This window comes from Thamnophis sirtalis, unplaced genomic scaffold, assembly GCF_051295495.1.
Source record: "Thamnophis sirtalis isolate CommonGarterSnake01/CBP01778 unplaced genomic scaffold, rThaSir2_p1.2 scaffold_7, whole genome shotgun sequence".
Lineage (NCBI taxonomy): Eukaryota > Metazoa > Chordata > Lepidosauria > Squamata > Natricidae > Thamnophis > Thamnophis sirtalis.
The window spans coordinates 2,442,962-2,470,187 of record NW_028261387.1 but is presented as its reverse complement, the minus strand read 5'-3'; the positions used below and the strand labels follow the sequence as shown (position 1 = coordinate 2,470,187).

The following is a 27,226-nucleotide window of genomic DNA, read 5'->3' as shown; positions in this document are numbered from 1 at the left end:
TTGTGTTGATGGTATTTATAATTCCATTACAATATACATAGAAAGGAAAAAATAGCAGTATACATATACAATCATATTACCTTAAAATCCAACACCCCTCCCCCAACCTAGTATACTCTCCTCCTTCCCACCCTCCCCCCCAACCCTCCCAACCTCCCCCCCCCCGACTTCCCAGAACCAATACAAGGTATAAATCTTTAACAAAAGCAGTTTAAAATATACTTAAAGAGAGAGAAAATTAATAATGTCTTTAAATTGAGCTAAGCTCCTCATTAGGCTAACTATAAACAATTTGTATCATTTCTGATCTTAATCATAAGTTATCTGAAATTTCCTAGACCCATATTTTTTTTGAATATAGTCAATCCATTTTTCCCAGTCTCGTTTATATCTCTCGTAAAGGATACAGTACAAATAGCTTTCCCCCCCCCCCAACTATTGAAACCAATACAGGTAATCCATAGCTATTTGTTCAGCTATGATGCTGTCGAAAATAGTAACTCATGACTGATCCTTGCACTTACAACAGTTGTGACATCTCTTTAGTCGAAATTTCAGGTCCTTAACAACCAGTATGGATCTATGATGGCTGCCACATCCCGGTATAATGTGATCATCATTTGCAAACTTCCCAGCAGCTTCCAACAAGCAGTCAGTTAGGGAAGTTGGATTTGCCTAATGACTTGACTGCCGATTCACTTAAAAATCATGGCCAAAGTCATAAAATTGGATGCAATTCACTTAGCCACCATCCTGTTAGCAATGGAAGTTCCAGTCCCAATTATGGTTGTTAGTTGAGGACTACTTGGCTTGCAAACAATTCATGCACTTCCCCAGGGCGAGCTGTTTTCTTTCTAAGTTCTTATTTACAACAGGTTATGAAATGACAGGTTTTTTTAAAAAAAAAACTTTTATTATTAAAAAAAAAACTTTTATTATTAAAAAAAAAAAGAAAACGTTGGACATGGTGAAACCATCTTGGCGATCTCTTCGCCATACACAGTATAACACATAGCAATAGCAATAGCAGTTAGACTTATATACCGCTTCATAGGGCTTTCAGCCCTCTCTAAGCGGTTTACAGAGTCAGCATATCGCCCCCAACAACAATCTGGGTCCTCATTTTTACCCACCTCGGAAGGATGGAAGGCTGAGTCAACCCTGAGCCGGTGAGATTTGAACAGCCGAACTGCAGAACTGCAGTCAGCTGAAGTAGCCTGCAGTGCTGCATTTAACCACTGCGCCACCTCGGCTCTTATGTCATGTAAAGCTCTCCCTACAACAGAGTCATGTTCTTAGTCACCTGCACAATTAATGATAGTTACTATTGCATAAGTGGAAGGTAGGTTTAACCTCTCACAACCTCTCAGGAAAGAGAGATTGGTACCAAATGTTGTTGAAAGAAATTGAAATTGCCAAATGCAGCTGAAAGCACAGGTCAGTAGATGGGGGTTTGTTCAGTGCCCGAATGAGAAACTAACACACTACCCAAAATATGTAGATATTGTGTTCCGCCAGAAGCAATGTTAATGAAATAGTGAACGATCCAACAATTTACAAGAACATACAACTGTGCTATAAAACCCATTTATTATAAACAGTTTTCAAAGTATCAGCATCTCTTTCACCAAGGAACGGATGAAACATACAATAATTACAACCTAACCATGTTCAGGGACAAGATAAAAGGAATCTTACTCAAGCTTACATCATCTCTCAAGGATTAACAAAATCACCCACCTCAATAGTCTAATAAGAGCACTTGCACAAGAAAATAGAATTAATCTGGTTCATGTACTTATGTCATTTTTCAACTCTATTTTTCAAATGCACATTTTTTTTCTAAATAAACCATAACAAAGCTACATAAAAATTGCTTTATATACTGCATGTTTTGGAATAACTCTTTGGCTCTGAGCAAGTGTGGTTTTCTATACGACAAGAGGCAGTGTGAAAAAGCTGTCATTCGAAAGTGTTGAACATGATGCACGAGGCACCACTGCCATGTATCTTAGCACCACAGCATTAATAGAGGATGGTGAGGCGGCCATGCCTTATTTTAAAACCATGGTGGTATAAAAAGTATTAGTAAGGAACATTTGCTGAAGGCACTGGTTTCAATGGTTGCAGTGGAAACAAGCATTATGATTTTACTCTTTTGTAAAGTGAATTGTTTGGACATTTTTCATTAGAGTCTCCCAAACAGTTATGGCCATGTATAGCGAAATCATCATCCATCTGGTGCCCAGTAGCTATCGCAGCTCTGCTGAAATAATCACATGAGCACCTTTTCTTATAATAGCAAGACACATGTCACAGCATAAAAGTTATATCGACCAATACTCTCCCAAATGATCATTCTCCATATTTAAGAGTTCTATTCAAGATAGCTGGGTAATAGCATGGCACGACAAAACCGCGCTCGACTAAAGCGCGCCCGATTAAACCGCGTCGCTGACGTCATCAACAGGGCGACAACAGCGAGCGCGGAGAAAGAAGGGCGCTTTAAATAGCGCTTTGAAAGCAAGCCGATTCAACTTAAGGTAAGGGTTAGCTTTAGGGTTAGGTTTAGGGTTAGGTTTAGGGTTAGGGTTAGGTTAAGGGTTAGGATTAGGTTTAGCGTTAGGTTAAGGGTTAGGTTTAGGGTTAGGTTAAGGGTTAGGTTTAGGGTTAGGTTAAGGGTTAGGATTAGGTTTAGCGTTAGGTTAAGGGTTAGGTTTAGGGTTAGGTTAAGGGTTAGGGTTAGGGTTAGGTTAAGGGTTAGGGTTAGGGTTAGGTTAAGGATTAGGTTTAGGGTTAGGTTTAGGGTTAGGGTTAGGTTAAGGGTTAGGATTAGGTTTAGCGTTAGGTTAAGGGTTAGGTTTAGGGTTAGGTTAAGGGTTAGGTTTAGGGTTAGGTTTAGGGTTAGGGTTAGGTTAAGGGTTAGGATTAGGTTTAGCGTTAGGTTAAGGGTTAGGTTTAGGATTAGGTTAAGGGTTAGGGTTAGGGTTAGGTTAAGGGTTAGGGTTAGGGATGGGTTAAGGATTAGGTTTAGGGTTAGGTTAAGGGTTAGGTTCAGGGCTAGGTTAAGGGTTAGGTTTAGGGTTAGGTTAAGGGTTAGGTTTAGGGTTAGGGTTAGGGTTAGGATTAGGTTTAGGGGGGTTAGGTTTAGGTTTAGGGGTTAATTTTAGGTTTAGCGTTTACAGCATGCTTTTTTCTCCGTGCTGTTGTCGCGCTGTGATGACGTCAGCTACGCGGTTTCGACAAGCGCCCTTTAGTCGAACGCGGTTTTGTGGTGGAACCGGGTAATAGATTTCCAGGCAGAAGCGTAAGAAACTCCAAAGAACAATAATCATTTGCTCAAGCTGTTCTCTGAGCCACTCTTGAAGAAAATTTTAATCAGTTAAATAAGAACAGCCAGGTTTTCAAAGAAACAAGCATTGCCAAGAAAACAATCTACTTTTATGACGCAGTTACACCTGTAATTAAAGTGAGTCTACTTTCTTGCAATAAGCAAACAATTATTTAACATACAAGCAATTCCCGGCTTTTATTTAAAAGATAATTGAAATATATTTGAGAAGTGGATATTAGTAAAGGCTGGCCATGATTTTTCAATACAATTTTTGGTTGCCTATCATTTACCTTGTGGTTTGATTTCCAGTTACTTACAATAATTTTACTAAATTTAATAACTTAAAGGCAATATCCTTTATTACTATTTACTATCACTATCAGTTCATATAATTTCAGTTTAATATATTGATATTATGATATAATTTGATATGGTTGTTTGATAAAATAAACTGAACATTTCAGTGTATTGATATCTACCTTGATTTGGAGAGCTAAGAAGATTTGTTAACATTCCTAACTCTCAATAAATAATCTCTATAACATTATTAAAGAAATACAGATCTCCATCAAGGAAATCATTTCTGATCTGCAAAAAACAAACAAACCATAAGAGAAATTAATGGCTTTTTAAAAAACAAATTATGCCATTCTCACTTCATTTCCAAATTGCAATATAAATATAGCATATTAAACAAATGACCAGTTTAAAGCAAGACTTTTAAAATGTCCTCAGCTGATATGTGAAAGATGCAATAAGATTTTCCTAACAGATTCTTATCTTTATTAACCAATCACAAGAACAGCTTTAATATGTTGTACTGGAAAACAACCCACCAGGCATTTAAGATTTGATGTGATTGTAATTGACGTTTAGGAAGGGCTGCTGCAATCTGCTCAGAAGATTTTCTGCCAAAGCCAGTCAAATTAGTGAAGTCAAGCTCATTCGTGCACACTTAGCCGAGTGTGCAAGAATGAGCTTGCCGTGATACGAAAACTCCTGCCGTTCTTTCTCAGGGTTGCAAATGTTAAGGTTTTAAAGAGGTATTTTTATTTTGTGGCCTGACCGTCAGATGTAAGGCTTAAAGCACACCCGGGGATGACAAAAATCCACAGCTCCTTGAAGCGCCTGCAATCCCACACACCTATTTTTTTTTCAAGACAAGGCAAACTTAGAGAAGATGGTTAAATGGATATCTAGTTCTTTCATGGTCTGGATATGCTGATGGTGAGAAAGGAGAGTGAACAAGCAGAGGGCCAAAAAGGACAGTGGGTTCCTAGGAGCCTGAAAAGGAATCGAATCAGGGTTAGAAAAGAAAACCATTTTAACACAGTGGTCTCCAACCTTGGCCACTTTAAGACCTGTGGACTTCAACTCCCAGAGTTCCTCAGCCAGCAAAGCTGGCTGAGGAACTCTGGGAGTTGAAGTCCACAGGTCTTAAAGTGGCCAAGGTTGGAGACCACTGATTTAACAGACCTGGATTAAGATTGAGACCTGGATTAAGTATCACTGCAGAGAGGAAAAGATGGTTCGAGTGTTAGTGAGAGAAAGGAATTTAAGTGAGAAGGAAAATGTAAGAATATTCTTTTTTTCCCTTCCTTTGGGTAATAAAAGAAAACACAAGAATTTTCTGTCTCGGAAGAGAAAACAAATCCAGCTAAGGAACTCATCAGCACTGAAAAGCATGGGATTTGATCAGCAACTGTGGAAGATGGGAGGATGCAAAAAGAAGGCATTTAAGAAACTTTTTAACAAATTAGATAATTCTTTTAAGGATATTAATACTTGCTAAGTTCAACATATGTCTTGATTACTTCCATTCATATAAATCAGGAATAGAAGGTTGAACAAGCACGCAAACTGTACCAATTATTAATCTTTTGTAAATAGCAGTAACTTTCACTTGGATTAATATGTCAGTTCCATGTGTGTCTGAATTGGTCCCTATCCTCATCAATTTCCCAAGATTAATGTTTGGAAAAACAGATCCCACCTAGGCATGTTCTATATATATATGACTAATCAATGTGCAAATACATTCGTTTCATTTCAAGCGCTTTCTGTTCATTTGTTATAAGGGGAATTGAACAAATAAATGTATCAATGCGACATTTTATGACTTTCTGAATCATTTTTCGTTTAACAAAAGAAGCTTAACAAAAAAGAAAAGAATTATGAACAAAAGATGTAAAATAATCGTGGGTGTTCAGAATGATCATAAATTGCCCACTAGACAATCATTACAGAGTGTTTGTATAGCTTTAACACAATAATATATGTTGGGAAAATAATTATGGCATCCTCAAACTTTTCCAAAAAGCAGCTACATGAGCAATGAAATATTTCTTGACAATTTTCTCATTACCTAGCGATATTCAGAAAACACATTCGTTTTTATTCCACCAAGACTTCATAAAGTTAAGACTTGCAGAATTTTTGCATAGAGGAATTGTAGCTCATTGTAAACATGAATTTAGCCTCCAAGGGGATTCCATCCTTGAGTCTCTCATGTGGAGATGCCTTTCTTTTACGCTATTCCCAAGTTTTCCTTCATCTTTTCATACACCACGTAACTGATGCTGACAGCAGGAAGGACCTTCATGAAGTTTGGGGCGATGCCTCTGTATAGTCCAAAGAATCCTTCGTTGGCAATAATTTTTTGGAAAAGGCCAACCATGTTTAGCTGAGGGCCACTTTCCACCATTGCTACAGAAAATTAAAAAGATAAAAAAAAGACATATTATACAGCAGTCTTAATAAAAAGAAGAAATCTGACATACATACCGTATTCAGGGCCGGATTTTCCTGTAGGCTAACTAGGCTTCAACCTAGGGCCTCAAGATCAAGAGGGGCCTACATTCAAATTGTTAGCAAAATTAAAATTACACTATTCTAAAAACAGTGAACACTAAAACACTGAACCGAAAATAAGGAGAAATTCTACGCATAGGACTAATAAACAAACATAAAAATATATTGTGTTAAGATCGTTCCAGCACCGCAGCAGTTGGGGAGCCCGCCCACGTTCCCGGCACCGGCGGTCGGGCGAGAGGCGCGGCCGCTCCCAGTAGCCACCCCATCGACGCGGAGCCCACCAGCGGCCAGGCAGGTGAGGGCGAGGGGGCCGAGCCGGGCAGCTGAGCGCAGCAGGGGAGGCGGCTGGCCTCGCTGCCTTTGCCGCAGAGCAGAGCCGCCCTCCGTCGGGAGGCCAGCTGTATATATTGATATATATTGATATATAGTGATATATATCACAGTAATGATGTATTTTATTGTCTCTCATGTCAGTTACAAACTTAAAAATGGGAGGTGAAAGGGCCTCATAAGTGGAATAGCCTAGGACCTCTTTTCATCTAAATCCGGCCCTGACCGTATTTTTCGGAGTATAAGACGCAGCAAGGTTTTGAAGAGGAAAATTTTAAAAAGTTTTTGCACTCTGCAAACCTCCCCAAAATGCCCCATTTTTCAGGAAAATGGGTCCATTCCCCCCCCCCCCAAAGGCATGAATGGCCTTTAGGGAAGTTGCAGAGTGCTCCGGGGGGGGGGGGAGCAAAAACGAGCAAAAAACATGCCCGTTTTTCATTTTAAAAAGGGCATGGATAGCCTTTAGGAAGCTTATAAAGTGCTCCTAGGGGCTGGAGGGGTAAATTGAGCAAGAAATGGGCTGTTTTTCACTCATTTCTGCCCTCCCCAGCCTCTAGGAGCTCTCTAAAAGCCTCCTAAAGGCTATGCACAGCCATTTAGGTGAAGAGAGGCAAAAAATGCTGCATTCAGTGTATAAGATGCACCCAGATTCTTAATGATCAATGGTAGCCTTAAATATTCATCCGTCAAGTTATCTCTTCTACATAGGCAGAGTAACATAACCTCAACACTCACCTTGAGCCTGCATTCGAGTTCGGATAAGAGCAAGTGGATAACTGGCCAACTGGCCACAGGTACTGGATAAAGTACCACATCCAAGTAATACTAATATGCCCGGGTTGGGAGAATCTGTGGCATATTTTTCTAACCACATCTTCTTCAATGCCTGACAGGAACATATTGATCTCGTTAGTTCATACATAATTTTAAACTATTAAAGGATGTGGCTACATTTTTATGACCTTGTGAAAATGGGATAAGAGTCTGTAGCCTTTGAAAACATGTTGAACAAGCTAAAATACCGATCACGTACTTTGAAAGCAATTTCTTCCTTTTCCTCCCCGTGATTTTCCCTTTTTTTTTCCATTTGAGACAAATGCTAGTTTGCCCTTCATGTCCCAAGGACCCTTATAAACATGGACACTGAGTGATATTCATCAGCTGTTTCACATTTATTTATTTTATTTGTTAAATTTCTAGGCCGCCCAATCCCGGAGGACTCCGGGAGGCTTACAAAGAAAGAAAAAGAAAAGAAAATTGTATATTGTAATGGAATTATAAATACCATCAACACAAAAGGGAGTTTGCTCAGAAGCTGAAATACACCAAGTGAATTAGAGGAAGAGTGGGAAGCAGAGGAGAGAAGAAAGGTAGGAAGAGAAGGATAGGAGAGAGGGTGAGGGGGGAAGATGGGGAGAATAAGGAGGAGTGGTAAGGGGAGAGAGGAGAAGGAGAAAGGACGGGGAAGTAGAGTAAAAAATGATGGAGGGAAGACAGGATGTAGAAGAGTGGGAAGCAGAGGAGAGAAGAAAGATAGAAAGAGAGGGATAGGAGAGAGGGTGAAGGGGAAAGATGAGGTGTATAAGGAGGAGTGGTAAGGGGAGAAAGTAGAAGGAGAAAGGAAGGGGAAGTAGAGTAGAAAATGATGGAGGGAAGACAGGATGTAGAAGAGTGGGAAGCAGAGGAGAGAAGAAAGATAGGAAGAGAGGGATAGGAGAGAGGGTTAAGGGGGAAGATGAGGAGTATAAGGAGGAGTGGTAAGGGGAGAGAGGAGAAGGAGAAAGGAAGGGGAAGTAGGGTAGAAAATGATGGAGGGAGGAAAGGATGTAGAAAGGGGAAGGAGAGAGGGGGAAGAGTGTGTCGGATAAGGTATAAATATGGTATATGGAGAGCAAAAGAGCCAATAACTGAGTTTTTCTTTTTTTTCCTTTGGTAGTTGATGGTAAGATAAATTGATGTAAGTACTTAATAATACAACTTGATATTGACTATGTAATAGTATACATGTGATTATACGCTATGAAAATGGAAAATAAAAAACTTTTTATGAAAAATAAAGAAAGAAAGAAATTGGTATGTGTTACAAGCACGTGATAGCTATCCTTTGTAAAAACAAAAAAATTAAAAAAACAGTTAATACAGAATGAAAAGGAGTTAGGTTTGAGTAAGGCATTGCAGAACCAGAAGCACCTCCTCAGCTAATTGCAAGGAACAGCTGACAGGTAGCATATGCTGTATAGCAGAGGTGGGAAATTATTTCAGCATGAAACACCCTTAACTACATTAAGATTAATAACCGGCAACCATTAGCAGAAATGGCAGGGTAAACTGTAGCAGCTGTGAAGTGGGTAAAGAGCATGAAATTCAGAAAGACAAGTGTTCAGATGTAATAATAAACTGTTATTCTGAGTTACCTTAAACATTCAACACTTTTCTGAACTTTTCTAAGCTTTTCCATTCACACAAATATTTTCCTCTTAGGCCTTGAATTCAGAAGGATTTATTTTAAGTATCGTGCTTTGTTCTTTTATATCAAACAAATGTGTTTTTTTTAAATTACAATGGATTAGCAACAGCACTTAAGACTTACAGTATATACTGCTTCACGGTGCTTTACAGCTCTCTCTAAGTCAGTGTTTCTCGACCTTAGCGACTTTAAGTCCTATGGACTTCAACTCTCAGAATTCCCCAGCCAGCTCTGCTGGCTGGGGGATTCTGGGAGTTGAAGTCCACAGGACTAAAAGTCACCAAGGTTGAGAAACACTGCTCTAAGTGGTTTACAGAGTCAGCATATTGACCCCAATAAGCGGGGGTCCTCATTTTACTGACCTCAGAAAGGATGGACGGCTGAATCAACCTTGAGCCAGTCAGGATCGAACTGTTGGCAGTGGACAGATTACTTTCCAAAGTCAATGCAGCTTTAGCCTTTTAATGTTGGTGCAGTCATGTAACATATCTCACTTTACGACTGCCCCAACCTATGATGGAAATGTCAGTCATAAATTGAGGATTGTCTGTATTCCTATAAACCCAAAACTGAACCATCTCATAGATGGTCATACTTAACTGAAGCATACAAGGATTCATTTTGCAATTGGTCTGCTAAGTACTCATTAAGCCACTACAGAGTAAATTATGTGGGGAAGAAACCATGTTCCTATTAGCATCCATCATTACTTCATTAATATATCTCCTTTCCTCCAATTTCCTCAGGGAGCAGTACAAGTCATAACACAGCTAATTGATTTGATTTAGTGTTCTAAGCTACATTTTGTTTTAGCCCAATGAGAAAAGCCAATTATGATTTGGCCAACAAATCAAGGTTAAAAGTGGCTTAGCAGAATATGATAATTTAAAAAGATAAGTAGTAATGAAACCTTAGCATCTTAAAGGAGTTGGCATTCTAGCATAAAATGACTATTTATTTATTAAATTTCTATGTCGTCCACCTCACTGATGCAAAAACTCTAGGCAGCTTAGAATATAATAAAAAGTTGAAAAGTACTAAAAAAAAAAACCACAATTAAAATTAAAAAAGAAGTTAAATGTTAAAAACTAAGATGATGATAGCAATAGCAATAGCAATAGCAGTTAGACTTATACACCGCTTCATAGGGCTTTCAGCCCTCTCTAAGCGGTTTACAGAGTCAGCATATCACCCCCAACAACAATCCGGGTCCTCATTTTACCCACCTCGGAAGGATGGAAGGCTGAGTCAACCTTGAGCCGGTGAGATTTGAACCGCTGAACTGCTGAACTAGCAGTCAGCTGAAGTGGCCTGCAGTACTGCACTCTACCCACTGCGCCACCTCGGCTCTATAGATGAGTGGCTTGGGAGATGAGAATCTTCTCTAACCTGTCAGCCCCCCCCCCCCCCCCCCCAAAATATAGTCAGTCCCTGTTGACGTCCCAGCCCACATTTTTAGGCTACTCTGGAAAGCCAGGAGTATTGCAGTGGACCTCATCGTTGATGGAAGAATATTCCAGAAGGAAAGAGTCAAAGCAGAAAAAGATATTCTTCTGGACCTCACCAGTTGAAATTCTTTGGTTGATGGGATCCAGAGTAGATCCTTTCTAGTGGGGCAGATTAGTCCCATTGGAATGAGATAGTTCCTCAGATACTCTGGATCCATGCCATAAAGAGCTTCAAAGACAATGGCCAAACACCTTGAATGAGACCCAGAAGCAAATCAACAGCCAGTGCCGCTTGTGTAACAACTGTGTCACACATGCTCCAGAGGCATCTCCTAAAATTGCGTTCTATTCTAGTTTTAGTAATGGAAGATAAGATTGGAGTAAACTATCAAGATTTCACAAATAAGTAAGGAAGCTTCAGAATTACCATATAAGCTTAGTTTCCCTAATTATATTACCTACCTTAATGTTTTAAGAGAAAGTCATGAAAACTGATCTGCCCATGTAAATTGGTATAATTTGTGACCAGTGGCATCAAAAGAACAGAAATGTTGAGTCTCTGTTCCAAGTTGAATCAAATTCTTTATCCACAAAACACTTTTTTTTTTCATTGAATTATTATGGAATGCAGCAACTCACCTCATAAATAGCCAGATCGATGCCAGCATATGGAATTATTCCCAAAATATTAGGAATATAACCTTTGTAAAAGGCTTTCACCCCTTCCGTTTTTAAAATCTTCTTAGCACAGTTAAACATCCCAGAATATTGTCCTGTTTTACCCACTGCCAGTCTTGTTTTTAACACCTAAAGAATTAAAATTGGGCGGAAGTAATGCAAAAAAGAATACAATTCAATATTATATCACAACTTAGTCTTTAACATAGAGCCAGAGTATCAGACATCTTTACAGATGTGAGAGTTAACGTATGAAAAAAGACATTTAAGAACAAATATATGGGCCAAGCAATATTAAGGTTATACAGATCAGTCTAAAGCTATCAGTTTATTCTGGCTGATATACCTATCACTGTAAATTTTTAAATTAAAAAAATGCATATTGATCTGTAGACATGTCTTAAGCATATTATATCTTATGTTCTTTGTGCACAACTTGGGAGATGCAAATTAGTTTAGAGCCTTTAAATATGCAGGTCATAATTCTTAGTGAAGATGAGTTGTTGTGGGCAACTTCCAATTCAGGTGGAGAATTTAATAAATTCCATTGTGGCCTTAAAACAACAGATAAAGACACCTGAGACAGACTTTGATGTTTTAAATCAGGAGTTCCCAACCTGGGTTGCGAGACAATATTGCAGAGGGTGCAAAAACTTGGGTTTAGAAGTTTCAAAATTATAATGTATATGCATAATTATATGCATATAATTATTTATTTTTGTAAGGGGTACAGAAGGGTTCTAGGGGTGTGGGAAATAGAAAAGGTTGGGAACCCCTGTTTTAAATGAACTAGAAGAGAGATTTTTAACTTGGTCCTCTGCGCATGGACAATATGTGCTTGATTTATGATCTTCCCAAAGCAGTTTTAAAATGGAATTCTCCTTAATTTAAATGATTTTGGAGTATACATAGTTTAATATCGGATTACCATATTGGCAGACGAGGGAGGGAGGGAGGGAAATATAGGGCATTATTTTAAAAAGTTTATATTATCCAATACCTACCTCCATGGGATAAATAGACGTCTGTGCTGTTGCTCCAGCCATAGAACCAGATATAAATCGTTCAATAGTTCCTATTTTTCCTTCTTCGTTAACAAACATTTTCTTATACTAAGTAGTAACAAGATATAAAAAAAAAGCACATTAATTCTAGACCCCCCAAATTAATAATAATTTATTTATTTTATTTATTAGACACATTTATATGCCGCCCAATCCCGAAGGACTCCGGGCGGCTTACAAAAATAAAGAGAAAAAACACATAACGAAACACATAACAAAAGAAACAGTTTAAAAACAACAACACCTCGTACATTCATTCTAATCAGGGCTGGACCTCAACAGTGAGGTCAACAGCCCCAGGTCTGTCGGAACAGCCAAGTTTTTACAGCTTTCCTGAAGGCCGTGAGAGTGGGTATGGTCCGGATCTCCGGGGGTAGCTGATTCCAGAGAGTCGGAGCAGCCACAGAGAAGGCTCTCCTCCAAGGGCCCGCCAGCCGACACTTTCTGGCTGACGGCATCTGAAGGAGGCCCAATCTGTGGGATCTTACTGGCCGCTGGGAGGTATGTGGCAGCAGGCGGTCTCGAAGGTACTCTGGCCCTAAGCCATGTAGGGCTTTAAAGGTGATAACCAACACCTTGAATTGTGTCCGGAGACCAATTGGTAGCCAGTGCAGCTCGCAGAGGACAGGTGTAACGTGGGTGTACCTCAGTGCACCCAATATCGCTCGCGCGGCCGCATTCTGAACTAACTGCAGTCTCCAAACGCTTTTCAAGGGTAGCCCCATGTAGAGCGTGTTGCAATAATCCAGCCTCGAGGTGACAAGGGCGTGAGTGACCGTTTGAAGTGCCTCCCTAGTAAGACACAAACTCTGTATGTGTGCATGTGGAAGCAAATAATTTACTCAGTAGGTTCTTGCACCATGTAATCAGTTCAAGGTTACCTAATATTAGGTAATATTACTCTATTCGCACATCCAATATTGATATAAATACTCATGGTGGGATTCGTCTTTCATGGTCATGATGACATTAACGATGGACCAAACAAAGGATATGTAGCAGAGGTGGGTTCCTACCAGTTCGCACCTATTCGGTAGAACCGGTTCGTCAAATCTACCGAACCGGTTAGAAGAGGTTCCACCAGTGGACCCGGAAAGCAGGCCACACCTACAGAAGAGCTTCCAAAATTGTTTGAAACCCACCACTGGTCCTTGGATATGATTATTCTACACTATCATGCTCCTATTTATCAAACTCAGTGCCTGTGTGAAAGGTAAGGATGACTACTGCGTTTGTGGGGCAATCAGAACATTGCGTGTGTTGAAGTTGTTTTAACGCAAACCAAAGATGCTTTTTAAAAAAACAAGTTGGCATCCTATTCTTATGCATGCCAGTGCTGTGTGTGAGGTAATTTAAGGTGGTTCTGACAAGTGTCGTCGGCATCTTCATATCCTGTCACATGGGTGGCAAGCCACTCCCACAAAGGAGGTCACACCCACAGAGTAGGTTTGAACAATTTTTGAAACTCACCACTGATATGTAGCAAAGCTTTCCCTAACCTGCTCCACCATTGCTGAGTTCCTATCCCTTGGATATCATTCCCTTCTAGCTCTCAAAAACAAATGTTAACTTTTTGCAGCAGTGAGATATACATTTTATCACTCATATAATTTGTACAGAGTTGGCCGCTTTGCTTTAGTTTCGTTTCTATTAAGTTTGCTTTTGTTATTTCTTTATTGACTTCATGGTGTTTTTTTTCTGCTTTAGTATTAATTTGAGTATTTTCTAGTCATTGCCCATAATCATGTTCTAATTCCTAATGGGCTGCCACAAGGAAGAGAGGGTCCATCTATTTTCCAAAGCACCTGAAGGCAGGACAAGAAGGAATGGATGGAAACTAATCAAGGAGAGAAACAATTCTAGAACTCAGAAGAAATTTCCCGACAGAACAATTAATCCTACATTCATACTTTCGGATTTATAATTTTTGTTTCACTGAAGTTGGCAATGGCTAAAACCAATCCCACGTGAAAAAGTATTCAAAGCCTTCTTGATTTTAATTGTCAATTTATTCATTCCTGCACATTGTAACATTTATTCATTTACACATCTCTGTTTTTCCACTGTTGGGCAAACACAATTCCAGCAGCTGCTAACATGTGTAAAATTAAATATATATTATACTCCCTTTCTAATAGCCAATAAAATATTTCTGGTTTTAATTCCATACCTTGCTTTACGATTGCTTCTAACCACTAACTTCTGAATAGCTACTTGGACCGACCTAAGTACTAACTCATAATTTCATATCCGGTCACATGGGCGGCAAGCCACTCCCACAAAGGAGGCCACACCCACAGAGTAGGTTCCAACAATTTTTGAAACCCACCACTGCCCCCTCCCTTCCTCTCTCCCTCCCCCTCTCTCATTATTTCAGGAGTCTGTGTGGGTGTGGGTGTGGGTGTGGGTGTGTGGGTGTGTGTGGGTGTGTGTGCACGCACCTTTGAGTCAATGTTGACTCCTGGAGATTGCCTGGACAACTCTCTGCAGCTTTCTTGCCAATATTTTTCAGAAGTGCCTGCTTCCTAGGGTGTGTGTGTGTGTGTGTGTGTGTGAGAGAGAGAGAGAGAGAGGGGGGGGAGGGAGGGAGGGAGGGAGGGAGGGAGGGAGGTACAATTCAACTCTTAAGTGAGCTTATCACATCACAGTTTTCTATATAAAATTTTTTAACACCTTACCCGTTCATAGGCCCAGAACTTGATAGCTGTTTCGGGTGCGATTTTGACAACATTCACACCATTTCCCCTCCAAAGGGAACGGACCCCTCCTTCTTTCACCATTTGTTTCAAGCCTCCAGCTATGTTCATTTTTCCCTTTGAGCCATGAACCTTACGATGAAAAGGAAACATAATTAACTGACATGTATAGAAAAACCTGATGAATCATAACTGCCTTTTATGCTTCAACAGAGGCATAAAGTAAGCAAATCAAGAAAGGAATTGGAACCATTCTAGATTATGGACTAGATAGAGCCTGTTGTCATGACCTCTGATACACACAACTGAAGATTCAGAGACACAAAACCTGTTTCTCAAGGCTCCCACCTAGCTGTTAAAAATGCAGAGGGATGGTGTGATTCTCCTTCCTTCTTTAGGCTGAATGGGAAAAAAGAACAACATCTAAACTGACTTTTAACCCTCTTCTTTTTATTCAACTCTCTCTTCCAATACCTGTTGTGGCCTGCCACTAACCAGCAGAGCTGGCAGCAGATTCAGAGAGTGAGGAGGGTTGGGGAGGAACATGGGCCAGTCCCGGAGTCTGGGGAAGGCTCTGATGAAGGCTCTGTGTCGGAGGCAGAGAGGGGGCCAGAGCCGTATGCCAGTTATCCGCTGCCTTCAGAGTCAGACATCAGTGAGGCAGAGGAACAGCTGGAGCCTGTTCCAGGTATGTGCATGTGCAGAGTTGCCAGAAGAGGGGTGGACTTGGGAGTAAGGCCACAGGTGGACGATGAATGGCCCCTCCTAGAGAAAATAAAAGAGGAGCGAAAGGGGAGTGGAGTTTGCAGGAGACAATTAATCCGCTTCATTGGTTCACGGCTCTCCAAGACTCCTTGCCAAGTTTTGCAGATATCAGCCTGTCAGCTCTCCAAGCCAGATAAGGTCTGTGACTGTAAATCCTCCCTTTGCTGGATGTGAATGAGCAGAATTCACAGTAAATTAATAAAACGGTTTTTTTTGTTGGGACAAGGAGTTTCCTCCATGCTCTCGGGAAGCCTAGGTAAGAACAATATCGATTTCCTTGCTGGGCTAAACTGAATATAAATATGTCAGCTCCAAGTGCTTAAGCAAGGAACCTCCCATACAGCTAGTCCTCGACTTACAACAGAGCCCCAAAAGTTATGTTACTGAGTGAGACACAGTTAAGTGAATTTTGCCTCTTTCTTGCCACAGTTATTAAGTGAATCACTGCAGTTGTCAAGTTAGTAAGACGGTTGTTCAGTGAGTCTGGCTTTGCTTGTCAGAAGGTGGCAAAAGGGGAACACATGTGACCCCGGGACACAGCAACTGTCATAAATATGTCAATTGCCATTGTTTGAATTTTGATCATGTGACCATGGGGATGGTGCAGTGGTCGTAAGTATGAAAAACAGTCATAGGTCATTTTTTTTCAGTGCCACTGTAACGTCGAACGGTCTGTGAATGAACTGTTGTACGTTGAGGACTATCTGTATCACATAATTCTCTACAGCTTCTCTTTCTACCATATTTTCTAGAACTACCATATTTTTCGGAGTATAAGACGCACCAAAGTTTTGAAGAGGCAATTAAAAAAAAAAAGTTTTTGCACTCTGCAAAACTCCCCAAAATGGTCTGTTTTTCACAAAAACGGACCCGTTTTTTTTTCTTCAAAAAATAGGGCATGAATAGCCCTTAGGAGGCTTGTAGAGTGTTCAGGTGGGGCAAAAATGAGCAAAAAACAGCCTGTTTTTCACGAAAATTGGCCTGTTTTTTTGCTCATTTTTGCTCTCCCCAGCCCCCAGAAGCTCTCTGAAAGCCTCCTACAAGCTATACACAGCTATTTTGGTGAAGGGGATGGGGTTTTGGGGTGCAAAAAATGCTGTATTCAGTGTATAAGACGCACCCGGATTTTCAGCCTCTTTTTTGCGGGAAAAGGGTGCGTCTTATACTCCGAAAAATACGGTATTCGGGTAGCCAAAATTCAGTACCCAAAGTAGTTTTGGTTACTGGAGAGAAGTAAGCCGAGGACTAGGACCTCAGTTTTTCTATATGATTCAAACCGCACTGCTTGGTCTTACTTGACTAAGAAACCTTTTTCATCTCCCACTCCTTCTGCCACTTGGCCATTTGTTGCTGAAAGAAAATCTTGATCTATTAAGAATGTCTAAGTGAAACTATAGAATATTAATGAGGGTTTCTGACCAACAATAACAGCCACAAAATAATCTCCCCCCACCGCTAGACTTAAATATTACTGTTGAAATTAAGAAAGCTCGGGCGAGCAAATGGAATGGATTTTGTTACCATAATTCTAGGAGCTACATTCAGTCCTGACACTAAAAACAATGCCATTGTTTCTGACTCCCTAATTCTGAGTATGTCAGACCAACCGTAGATCAATTCTGTGTCTATCCATCTGTACAGCAATCTATTTCTGATAAAATATGACAACTGGCTCTTGTAAATGCTAATCGAGGAGAATATTTGTAGCCCAGGGTTGACACGAGGCGTCCTTGAACTCTCTGAGCTTGTTTTCTCGCAGAGGTTTCCACTAGAACTGATGATGTTACCTAGTTTAGCAGTTAGACTTATATACCGCTTCATAGGGCTTTCAGCCCTCTCTAAGCGGTTTACAGAGTCAGCATATCCCCCCCAACAACAATCCGGGTCCTCATTTTACCCACCTCGGAAGGATGGAAGGCTGAGTCAACCTTGAGCCGGTGAGATTAGAACCGCTGAACTGCAGATAGCAGTCAGCTGAAGTGGCCTGCAGTACTGCACTCTAACCACTGTGCCACTTCGGCTCATTGCCCTAGTTTGGGCAATGAAACGTCTGCGGGAAAACAAGCCAGTTCAAAGGTCACCAATCACCCCCTCTTGTAAATGCTGCAGGTCCATTGTCTACATCCAAACCTTTTAACGTGTCCAAAGAAGCTTGTTGGACCTTGAATGCTTTAAGAGGCCCACCTGCATCATAACTTTGAGACGATCCAGGGGTGCGGTGCCTGTTCGAGACACAGCCCCAGCTACTGCGCCTGACGAAAGCTGTTTCCACCACTGGCCGGTCTTTTTCTCTTCTTCGGTGAATTCATCAGGGATAGTTAAACTATCTCCAATATCTAACACCTGTCAAAATGCAAAAGAGAGAGTGAGAAAGAGGAGGCAAGAGAAGGAGTGGCTTAAATTCAATCCGCCTTTATTTCAACAAAGAGATCGGTTGTGATAAAACACAGTTGTATTCAACTTAAAATTGAAAAGAAGCAAGCACACGGTACATTCTAAAACCCGTCATTTCAAAAACTGTCGTATATACAAATAATTTAAAATTTTGGACTTGAATATGGCTGTAATAAAGACACCCTCTAGAACAGTGTTTTTCAACCTTGGCAACTTGAAGATGTCTGGACTTCAACTCCCAGAATTCCCCAGCCAGCATTCGCTGGCTGGGGAATTCTGGGAGTTGAAGTCCAGACATCTTCAAGTTGCCAAGGTTGAAAAACACTGCTCTAGAACACACAGGGACCCCCAAACCTTTGAGCACCAGGGACAGTTCCATGGAGAAAGTTTTTTCTGAGGACAGAAGGGGCGCAGAGCCGAGGTGGTGCAGTGGTTAGGGTGCAGTACTGCAGGCCACTTCAGCTGACTGTGATCTGCAGTTCAGCGGTTCAAATCTCACTGGCTCAAGGTTGACTCAGCCTTCCATCCTTCCGAGGTGGGTGAAATGAGGACCCAGACTGTGGGGGCAATATGCTGACTCAATTTGCTAAAAAAAATTGTAAACCACTTAGAGAGGGCTGAAAGCCCTATTAAGCGGTATAGAAGTCTAATAAATAAATAAATAAATAAAGTTTCATGTGCTCCCTGCATCCCATGGAGGGGGCTTCGTTGTTAGCGTGGCCCAGTTTCTGGGATGCTGAGGATCCGTGCTAATCCATGGACTGTGGGTAGCTACCCCTTGTTCTGGAAAGCATTTTACATCATTGGCCAAGGCTGAAAATCTTCCTATATTATTACAAAGAATGTCTTTGCACCGATATTTTAAAAAGGACTAAGATTAAGCTTTTTTAAAGTATTGTTAAGCCAATGATTTATTACTTCATCCTAGCTTTTTAAAAAAAATATATCTCCAGTCAATATTATGTATTTTTCATATATAATTTCAAGTTAGCAAGGCAAGAAGTACTATAAGGAATACTTAGGTGACTCTTTAAAATACCTTTAAACAAGATATTCAGAACATTTTTTTTTTACTCAAAATCAACACTGACAAATTTGTATGTTTAAAATGTGAATCCACAATCTCCTATTTATTTATTTAGAATCACATGACCGCCTATCTTATTTTATATACAATGATTCTGGGCAGCTCACAAGAATACAACAAAATAACCATAAAACTAACATCATACCAATTCCCCACTACCCCAAAACAAATTTCCCAGCAAGTGATAGAAATAACCCACTGGGCAGAATGAGGGAGGTAGGTGGGCTAGAAATAAATGTGAAGCTGGAAACTGGATATAAACAGGGAGCAATATTTGCAGGGCTTCTCTTAACCATTTTACTCATTTAAGACTAATCAATAAGCCCTTAATTAAGCAGACATATGGCTTTAACAGGGAGGCCTTTTCCCATTAGTCCATTAAGGCAAGGGGGTTTGTGCTTATTTATTTATTAAACGTATACGCAGACCATCTCACTATCCGGGGTTGCTGCAAGAGTCCTATTCATTATTTCTGAATGCCTATGGAGATTTTATTTATTTATTTATTTATTAGACTTATATACCGCTTCATAGGGCTTTCAGCCCTCTCTAAGCGGTTTACAGAGTCAGCATATCGCCCCCACAGTCTGGGTCCTCATTTCACCCACCTCGGAAGGATGGAAGGCTGAGTCAACCTTGAGCCGGTGAGATTTGAACCGCTGAACTGCAGATAACAGTCAGCTGAAGTGGCCTTCAGTACTGCACCCTAATCACTGCGCCACCTCGGCTCTTCAATTGATGATTGTCAATCATCCAGGTCATGGTTGCCCCAAAGGTGCTTTTTCAAGAGGCAACTGGACTTTCTTGAAAGTCTGGGCCAGAAACTCCAGTTGCCTCTTTAAAAAAACAGGGATTTGAGGGGGTTTTATTATTTCATTCAGCGGGTCTGCATGAAAAGTAAACTGGAGCAATGATGATTGACAATGCATCATTTAATGTACATAAACTGTGTTTTAACTATTCGAACCGTTTAATTTAAATACAGGCAAGTCCTCAAACTACAGCAGCCATTGGGACCAGAATTTCTGTCGCTAAATGAGGTCGATTGCATGGGTAGGGGAAACTGTTACCCCAGTGATTTGCAATCTTCCCTCCCAACTTCCCCACTGAGCCTCTGGGGAAACTGGCAGAAAGGTGGCCAATGATGATCACGTGATTGTAAGATACCGCAACTGGTCATTAAGAGTGACCAGTTACCAAGCATGCAGATCGCAATCACGTGAGGTGCTGGGACAGTCAGAATTCTAAGGACCAGCCATAACCATGAGTCATTCAGCGCTGTCGTAACTTCGAACAGTTTGCTGAACAAATGGCTGTGTCTTATCCATTCCGGTTGTCAATTCTCTCCCTGCTTCAGATTTCATCCATATTTTAGATGCCTTCCCCAGTCAAGGTACAAATGGATGCCAAAGCAATTATTCTAATTCAAGAAAGAAAGAAAGAAAGAAAGAAAGAAAGATAGAAAGAAAGAAAGAAGGAAGGAAGGAAGGAAGGAAGGAAGGAAGGAAGGAAGGAAGGAAGGAAGGAAGGAAGGAAAGAAAGAAAGAAAGAAAGAATTAATTCAATAGCACCGTTCTGAATGAAATGAAGCTGAATAGATTTTATTTTTTTTTAACTTGTGAATTTTACTCTGCAAATCAAGAAATCACCAACTCTTACATCCAAGAATGGAGAGGTATATTCACTTTTCGGGAGTCTCTTACAAATATTTATCATTCCTGCAGGTTGCAGAGCAGAAATAGGCTTAGTTCATAACATCTACTACAAAACCTCTTGCTTGTGACTACACCTGCAACTTTCCATGGCTATCTACTGTTCAGCTAAGTGCACACTGAACAACCATCAAGATGCAGAATGACGCCACTGTCTTATCTATTTTGTCTTAACTCTAAATCATTCCATTATGCCGTCTGAACTGTTTATATTTAATTAGGGATTATAATAACCACAGCATTTTCAATTTATCAGGACTTCCAAGAATTGTAGGGTTTTTTTCCCAAGCATGACATCTGCTAAAAGATAAAACAAAGGAGATCTACACATGATCTGCAAGAATAGAGTGTTTGTCAAAATTTTCTTTTTAAACTGGGGAGGGAATTCAAGTTATTATTCTGGTGATTATCCTTGAAAAGTCCCTGAAGTTTTCTTGGCAATTTTTTGTAAATCTTCCTCGGTCTAAGAGAGTGTGTTTGATCCCAATTTATCCCGTTGGCTGTGATTAAGACTGGCCTAGAACTCATGGTCTCCCAGGTTTTAGCTTGGGATCTTAAACCACTATTCCAAATTGGCTTTCCATTTAAATCAACATTTAAAGTAGGGTATCTTATTTTTACAAAGAGGCAAAAAAAAGCAAGTTTTTCCTTCAATTTTGGAGCAACAGTTTGTTTAGCTAGCTAAAGATTGTCAAGAATTTCACTTTTAATTTTAAAAAAAAACCAGCTGCCAAGGATAATCGTTGAATAAGCTAATGCACAAGCTATTTAGATATAGTCCAGATCAGGACTGAGATAAAAATGGAAACCATACTCACTGTGGAATGTTTCCAATAACGGATGATTCCTTGAATGTCCGTAGCAGGATTAAAGAGAAAATGATCCCGCCATTCATTCCAGTCCACTGACATTGTCCCATCGGCGTCCATGCTAAAAATTCAACACGAAATAATTTCACATTGGATTCTGCCAAGTTTTTTACTTAATCATGTTCAAAGTACATTACATGTGCATTCACATTCTAAGCTCTTGTTCTATTTGCCAATCTTTAATTTTAGGTTAATGTGCAAAATGCTTCAATCTGATTTTTTATTTGGCTTTCAAAGGTTCCACAGAGTAGAGCACTATTTTTTTCATTGTCCTTATCACACTAAGAAAAGTTTCCTGTACACATGTAAAATATTTCATTAGCGAAAGCTTCTTGTAGCGTACAAATATGGAGGCTAATAATTTATTATAGGTAAAGAATGTTTTAAGATGGGTAGAGAAAGACAGAAAAGAAATATTTCTTTTTGCTTCTCATTAATATGAAAACTTGTTTCTGGAGATCTCTGAACAATATCATGTTCCTATTCAGTCTAAATAAGACTCTGAAGAGGAGCATTTTGGCTGAATTGTATGCTAAAATCCTACTATATTGTTATTGCCATGTTAGTAAGCATTATCAACTATGAATGTTCCATAAATGTTTAATAGGTAGGATGGGGAGGCTGAGTTAAGCATTAAAATCTCACTTAGATTTGATTTATATAATGATTATTATGCAGTATGAAATAGCCATTGTTGCTTGTAACTATGTTTTATATGTAATATCTTGTGTGAAAATAGCCAGATAGTGATTTATGTGGTTGATTGTGATTCAAATAAATCTTCTCCAAACCCAACATATATAAGATGTTTAAGTAAGGTAACCAGCTTTTGGTGGGACAGTCCCGATTTTTAACGATTTGTCCCGCGTCCTGCAGTGTTTTTAAAAAGTCCCGATTTTTTAAAATTTTTAATCACACACACACACACACACACACACACACACGGTCAATCTGTCACCTTATGTTTAAGTCATCTTTGAATTCCACACCTGGATGGAATGGATATATCCATTCATTTTCTTAGAAACAGGCTAAACCAAGAGTTAATTTACAGAAGTATCCGCAATCATGGGATAATTCTGTGAATATTACCTCTGACCCATCCTTCCTTTTACCTTAAGCTAAGGAAGAGGGCTGTGTCTCACAGATCAGAAGAAGGAGGTTGTGTCTCAGATATCGGGAATATCTCCAAAATTGTTTCAAGCTTGCCAACCTGTCCCTCAGGTTCTCTCAAGAAATCCTGGCCTATCCTTGGCTTCTTAGCAATAGCAATAGCAGTAGACTTATATATCGCTTCATAGGCCTTTCAGGCCTCTCTAAGCGGTTTACAGAGAGTCAGCATATTGCCCCCAACAACAATCCGGGTCCTCATTTTACCCACCTCGGAAGGATGGAAGGCTGGGTCAACCCTGAGCCGGTGAGATTTGAACCGCTGACCTGCTGATCTAGCAGTAGCCTGCAGTGCTGCATTTAACCACTGCGCCACCTTGGCTCTTTCTTCCTCAAAGCAACGTCATTACTAATATAAAAATTCAAAGCCAGCCTACTACAATGGACTACCGTACTGAACACATCCAACGTGTGATTTTATTTTTCAAGAGACGTGCCTTCTCATGAGTCACTCCAACAACCAGACATAATAATAGCTGCTGACCTTTGAAGAATCCTGCCCGCCTGCTTTTCAGAAACATCTATGCCCAATATCTTCAGGGACTGAACAATCTCTGAAGCTTCAATTACACCTTTTTAAAAAAAGAGAAGAGTAAAAATAGCTATTCATCTTTCACCACAACAGGTCAACTGATCCAGATCCAAGAATTCTGAATACTGATGTGTATTATATTCAGCCACGAACGAAATATCGGAGGATAAATACTTTTCACTTATATATAAGTACATCGCCCTTGTAATTGATATGCTGCACAGCATAAAAACTTCCTTAATCATTGATTAATTCATTATGATACAGTTTTGACACAAACTAGTTATAATTCCCTGAGATCTATTTCTACTTATTTATTATACTATTATCCATATGTATCATTAATTTTAAGGAATTAGGAACTCTCAGAGCAGTGTATATGGCTCACCTCTTCAACGTCCATTTGTTTTACCAGATATTTTAATAGCCATGTAAGGTATGTTCCATTGAATGGAGTAATCATGAACCGGTGACTACATGACATTAATGGCTGAGCAGTCATTTAAATCCATATCTATGCTGGATAGGTTTTAAGACAGTGTTTCTCAACCTTGGCAACTTGAAGATGTCCGGACTTCAACTCCCAGAATACCCCAGCCAGCATTTGGCTGGGGGATTCTGGGAGTTGAACTCCACGCATCTTCAGGTGGACCAAGGTTGAGAAACACCGTGGCACGACAAAACCGCGGTCCACTAAAGCGTGCCCGATTAAAGCGCGTACCTGACGTCATCAGCAGCGCGACAAATACGACCGCGGAGAAAAAAGGGTGCTTTAAAAAGCGCTTTTAAAGCAAGCCGATTCACGTAAAGGTAAGGGTTAGGGTTAGGGTTAGGGTTAGGGTTAGGGTTAGGGTTAGGGTTAGGTTAAGGGTAAGGGTTAGGTTTAGGGTTACGTTAAGCGTTAGGGTTAGGTTAAGGGTTAGCGTTAGGTTTAGCGTTAGGTTAAGGGTTAGGTTTAGGGTTAGGTTTAGGGTTAGGTTAAGGGTTAGGTTTAGGGTTAGGATTAGGGTTAGGTTTGGGGGGGGTTAGGGTAAGGTTTTCGCGTTAATTTTAACTTTACCGCTCACAGCGTGATGTTTTCGTCGCGCTGTGATGACGTCAGGTATGTGCTTTCGTCGAGCGCGCTTTAGTCTACCGCGGTTTTGTGGTGGAACCGAGAAACACTGCTCTAAGCGCTCATTTCTATATCAATAAATAACAACCTCAGCTTGTATTCTTTACTTTTCCTGGCACTTTTAGAGGATTTAAAGAAATCTTTAGTGAGTTATATAATGTTTTCCATAATAAATGAGAAGCTATTAATGAATACATACATGTTTTAAAAAATTATTTAATATTGCACAAATGCAATGTCAACTCACAGGGGCAATTCTTTATTATTTACTTATATTTAAATTTGCACTCTTAACCTAGACAACAAATGCAGCAAATTGTCTCCTACCGTCATTATTTTTGTCCAGACTTTTAAATGCAAGTTTCATTTTCTTCTCATGGTCTTTAAGATAATTTGTAAATTCTTCAAAGTCCAGTCTTCCATCCTGATTAGTGTCGCCAGCTCTGAAAATTTTCTGTTAAGAAAAATATACAGAAGATACATTATTAACGTTGATTTCATATGGATTCTCACGTTAGAGTTATTTCTGTAGACTATCAGTAACTAAAGACCTGCAAAATATCGAGGAAAGATGAAGGAATGAAAAACGAAACTAATATTTTTGCAAAACAATGCAAAAGGGAGACTAGTATAGATCTATTTCAAGCTATTTAGCTCTCATCAGCTAGCCATACCCTTTCTGGGATTTCAACCTGGGCTGTATTGCATCTTAGGCAGATGTGTTAACCATTAAGCCACAGGTCTCCTCCTTATCAGCTGAGCCAGGGAAACAAGTATGTAGCCAGGGAAACACACAGACACACACGCACACACACAGACACACACACACACACACACACGCACACACACACATTTTAAAAAATAGGTTTTGGCTTCTCTACGAAAAGAGCTGGCCATGCTTGCTTCCTTCCACTGGTCTCCATTCATTCCACCTGGAGATTTTAAAGAGTTGTATTGTTCATTGGGGGAGGCCATGCTTTTCCTCTACATTTATTTCCTTATACCCTTATACCCATATACCCTTACTTACTTACTTATACTTACTTACTTACTTATACCCTTACTGGGAATCGAATCTGTGCTGTATTGCATCTTAGGCAGATGTGTTAACCATTAAGCCACAAGCTTCTCTTCATTATCAGCTGAGCCAGGGAAACAAGTATGTAGCCAGGGAAACACACAGACACACACAGAGTCAGACACAGACACACACACACACACATTTTAAAAAATAGGTTTTGGCTTCTCTACGAAAAGAGCTGGCCATGCTTCCTTCCTTCCCCTGGTCTCCATTCATTCCACCTGGAGATTTTAAAGAGTTGTATTGTTCATTGGGTTGAGGCCATGTTTTTTCTCTACATTTATTTCCTTATACCGTATTTGAGGCCCTCACGTGCCTCTCTGCTGTAAAAGTGACATCTACATTGCATTGAGATAAGTGAAGCCTTTGGGGTTTCCAAGACTCTCCTTTTTGGGGGCTCCGGAATCCAGGAATGAGGTGCTCCTTCGCCCTCCTCCTCTGAAACCAGCCTTGCGCCTGGCACTCACCTTCTCGGCCTCGTCTCCCAGAGGGATGCCCAGCTCCTTAAGGCCGCTTTGCAGCTCGGCGATGTCGACTCGCCCATCCTGGTTGCGGTCGAGTTTCTGGAAGAGGTTCTCGTACCTCGCCTGGCTTTCGGGCGCTTGGCAGGCAGCCGCCGGGAAGACCCAGCCGCCCAGCAGACCAAGCATCGCGCAGCCCTGAAGAGCCTTCAACGACAAAGCGGGAGGGGGGGAGTGTGATAAAAGCAGGAAGGGAGCCAAGAGATCCAAAAGACGATCCGGTCGTTAAAAAGGCAACTCAATCTAAAGGCCAAGTCTTCTTTTCAACCCAAACCCCGTTGGCTTCTTGCAACCCTTGGGAGGAGCCACCCAACGTTGAACGGAGACGGCGGGGCAGAGGCAACACCCCAAGCGGGAGCAGCAGGAAGGGGAAGAGCCGGCTTCTCCCCCGCTGGATTCGCGGCGTAGGAAGGGGCTTGGCTCCCTTAGCCTCCACCCTACGGAGAGAAGGGAGCGGAGTTTGCAAGAGAGCCAATTGCGCAGCCAACGGGGAAGCCACGAGCTTTGCAACCCGGAGGATTTGCAACTGGAGACAAAGCAGGGCGCGCCGCTTTGTGTGTGTCTCTCTCTCTTTTTTTCTTTTAACACCCGGACCTGTAGAGAGGTCGATCCCAGGGGGGCGTCTTCAAAGGGGGCTGGCGGGAGGGAGACGCGATCCGAGTCGCGCTGATCCGCATGGAAACAACAGCTTGAAAAAGCGAGCGCGGCTTCCCATTTAAAAAAAAAGTGTTTCTCAACCTTGGCCACTTGAAGATGTCCGGACTTCAACTCCCAGAATTCCCCAGCCAGCGAATGCTGGCTGGGGAATTCTGGGAGTTGAAGTCCGGACATCTTCAAGTGGCCAAGGTTGAGAAACACTGTCTTAAAGCCTATCCAGCATAGATATGGATTTAAATTACTGCTCAGCCATTAATGTCATGTAGTCACCGGTTGATGATCACTCCATTCAATGGAACATACCTTACACGGCTATTAAAATATCAGGTAAAACAAATGGACGTTGAAGAGGTGAGCCATATACACTGCTCTGGGAGTTCCTAATTCCTTAAAATTAATGATACATATGGATAATAGTGTAATAAATAAGTAGAAATAGATCTCAGGGAATTATAACTTGTTTGTGTCAAAAGCAAGCGCGGCTTCCCGTTAA

General features: G+C 40.7%; 1 protein-coding gene across 1 annotated transcript; it reads right to left on the bottom strand.

Annotated features, from left to right (window-relative positions):
- Positions 1 to 4,757: 4,757 nt before the first annotated feature.
- Positions 4,758 to 26,389, bottom strand: SLC25A24 (solute carrier family 25 member 24). The gene is made up of 10 exons (XM_087719205.1): positions 26,023 to 26,389; positions 24,802 to 24,928; positions 23,313 to 23,400; positions 21,608 to 21,719; positions 17,781 to 17,939; positions 14,814 to 14,963; positions 12,076 to 12,183; positions 11,033 to 11,200; positions 7,214 to 7,364; positions 4,758 to 6,040 (listed from the first exon to the last, which is right to left on the bottom strand). The coding sequence occupies exons 1-10, from the start codon at positions 26,203 to 26,205 to the stop codon at positions 5,862 to 5,864; spliced, it is 1,425 nt and encodes a 474-aa protein (XP_087575331.1). The 5' UTR covers positions 26,206 to 26,389; the 3' UTR covers positions 4,758 to 5,861.
- Between the last annotated feature and the right edge of the window lie 837 nt (positions 26,390 to 27,226).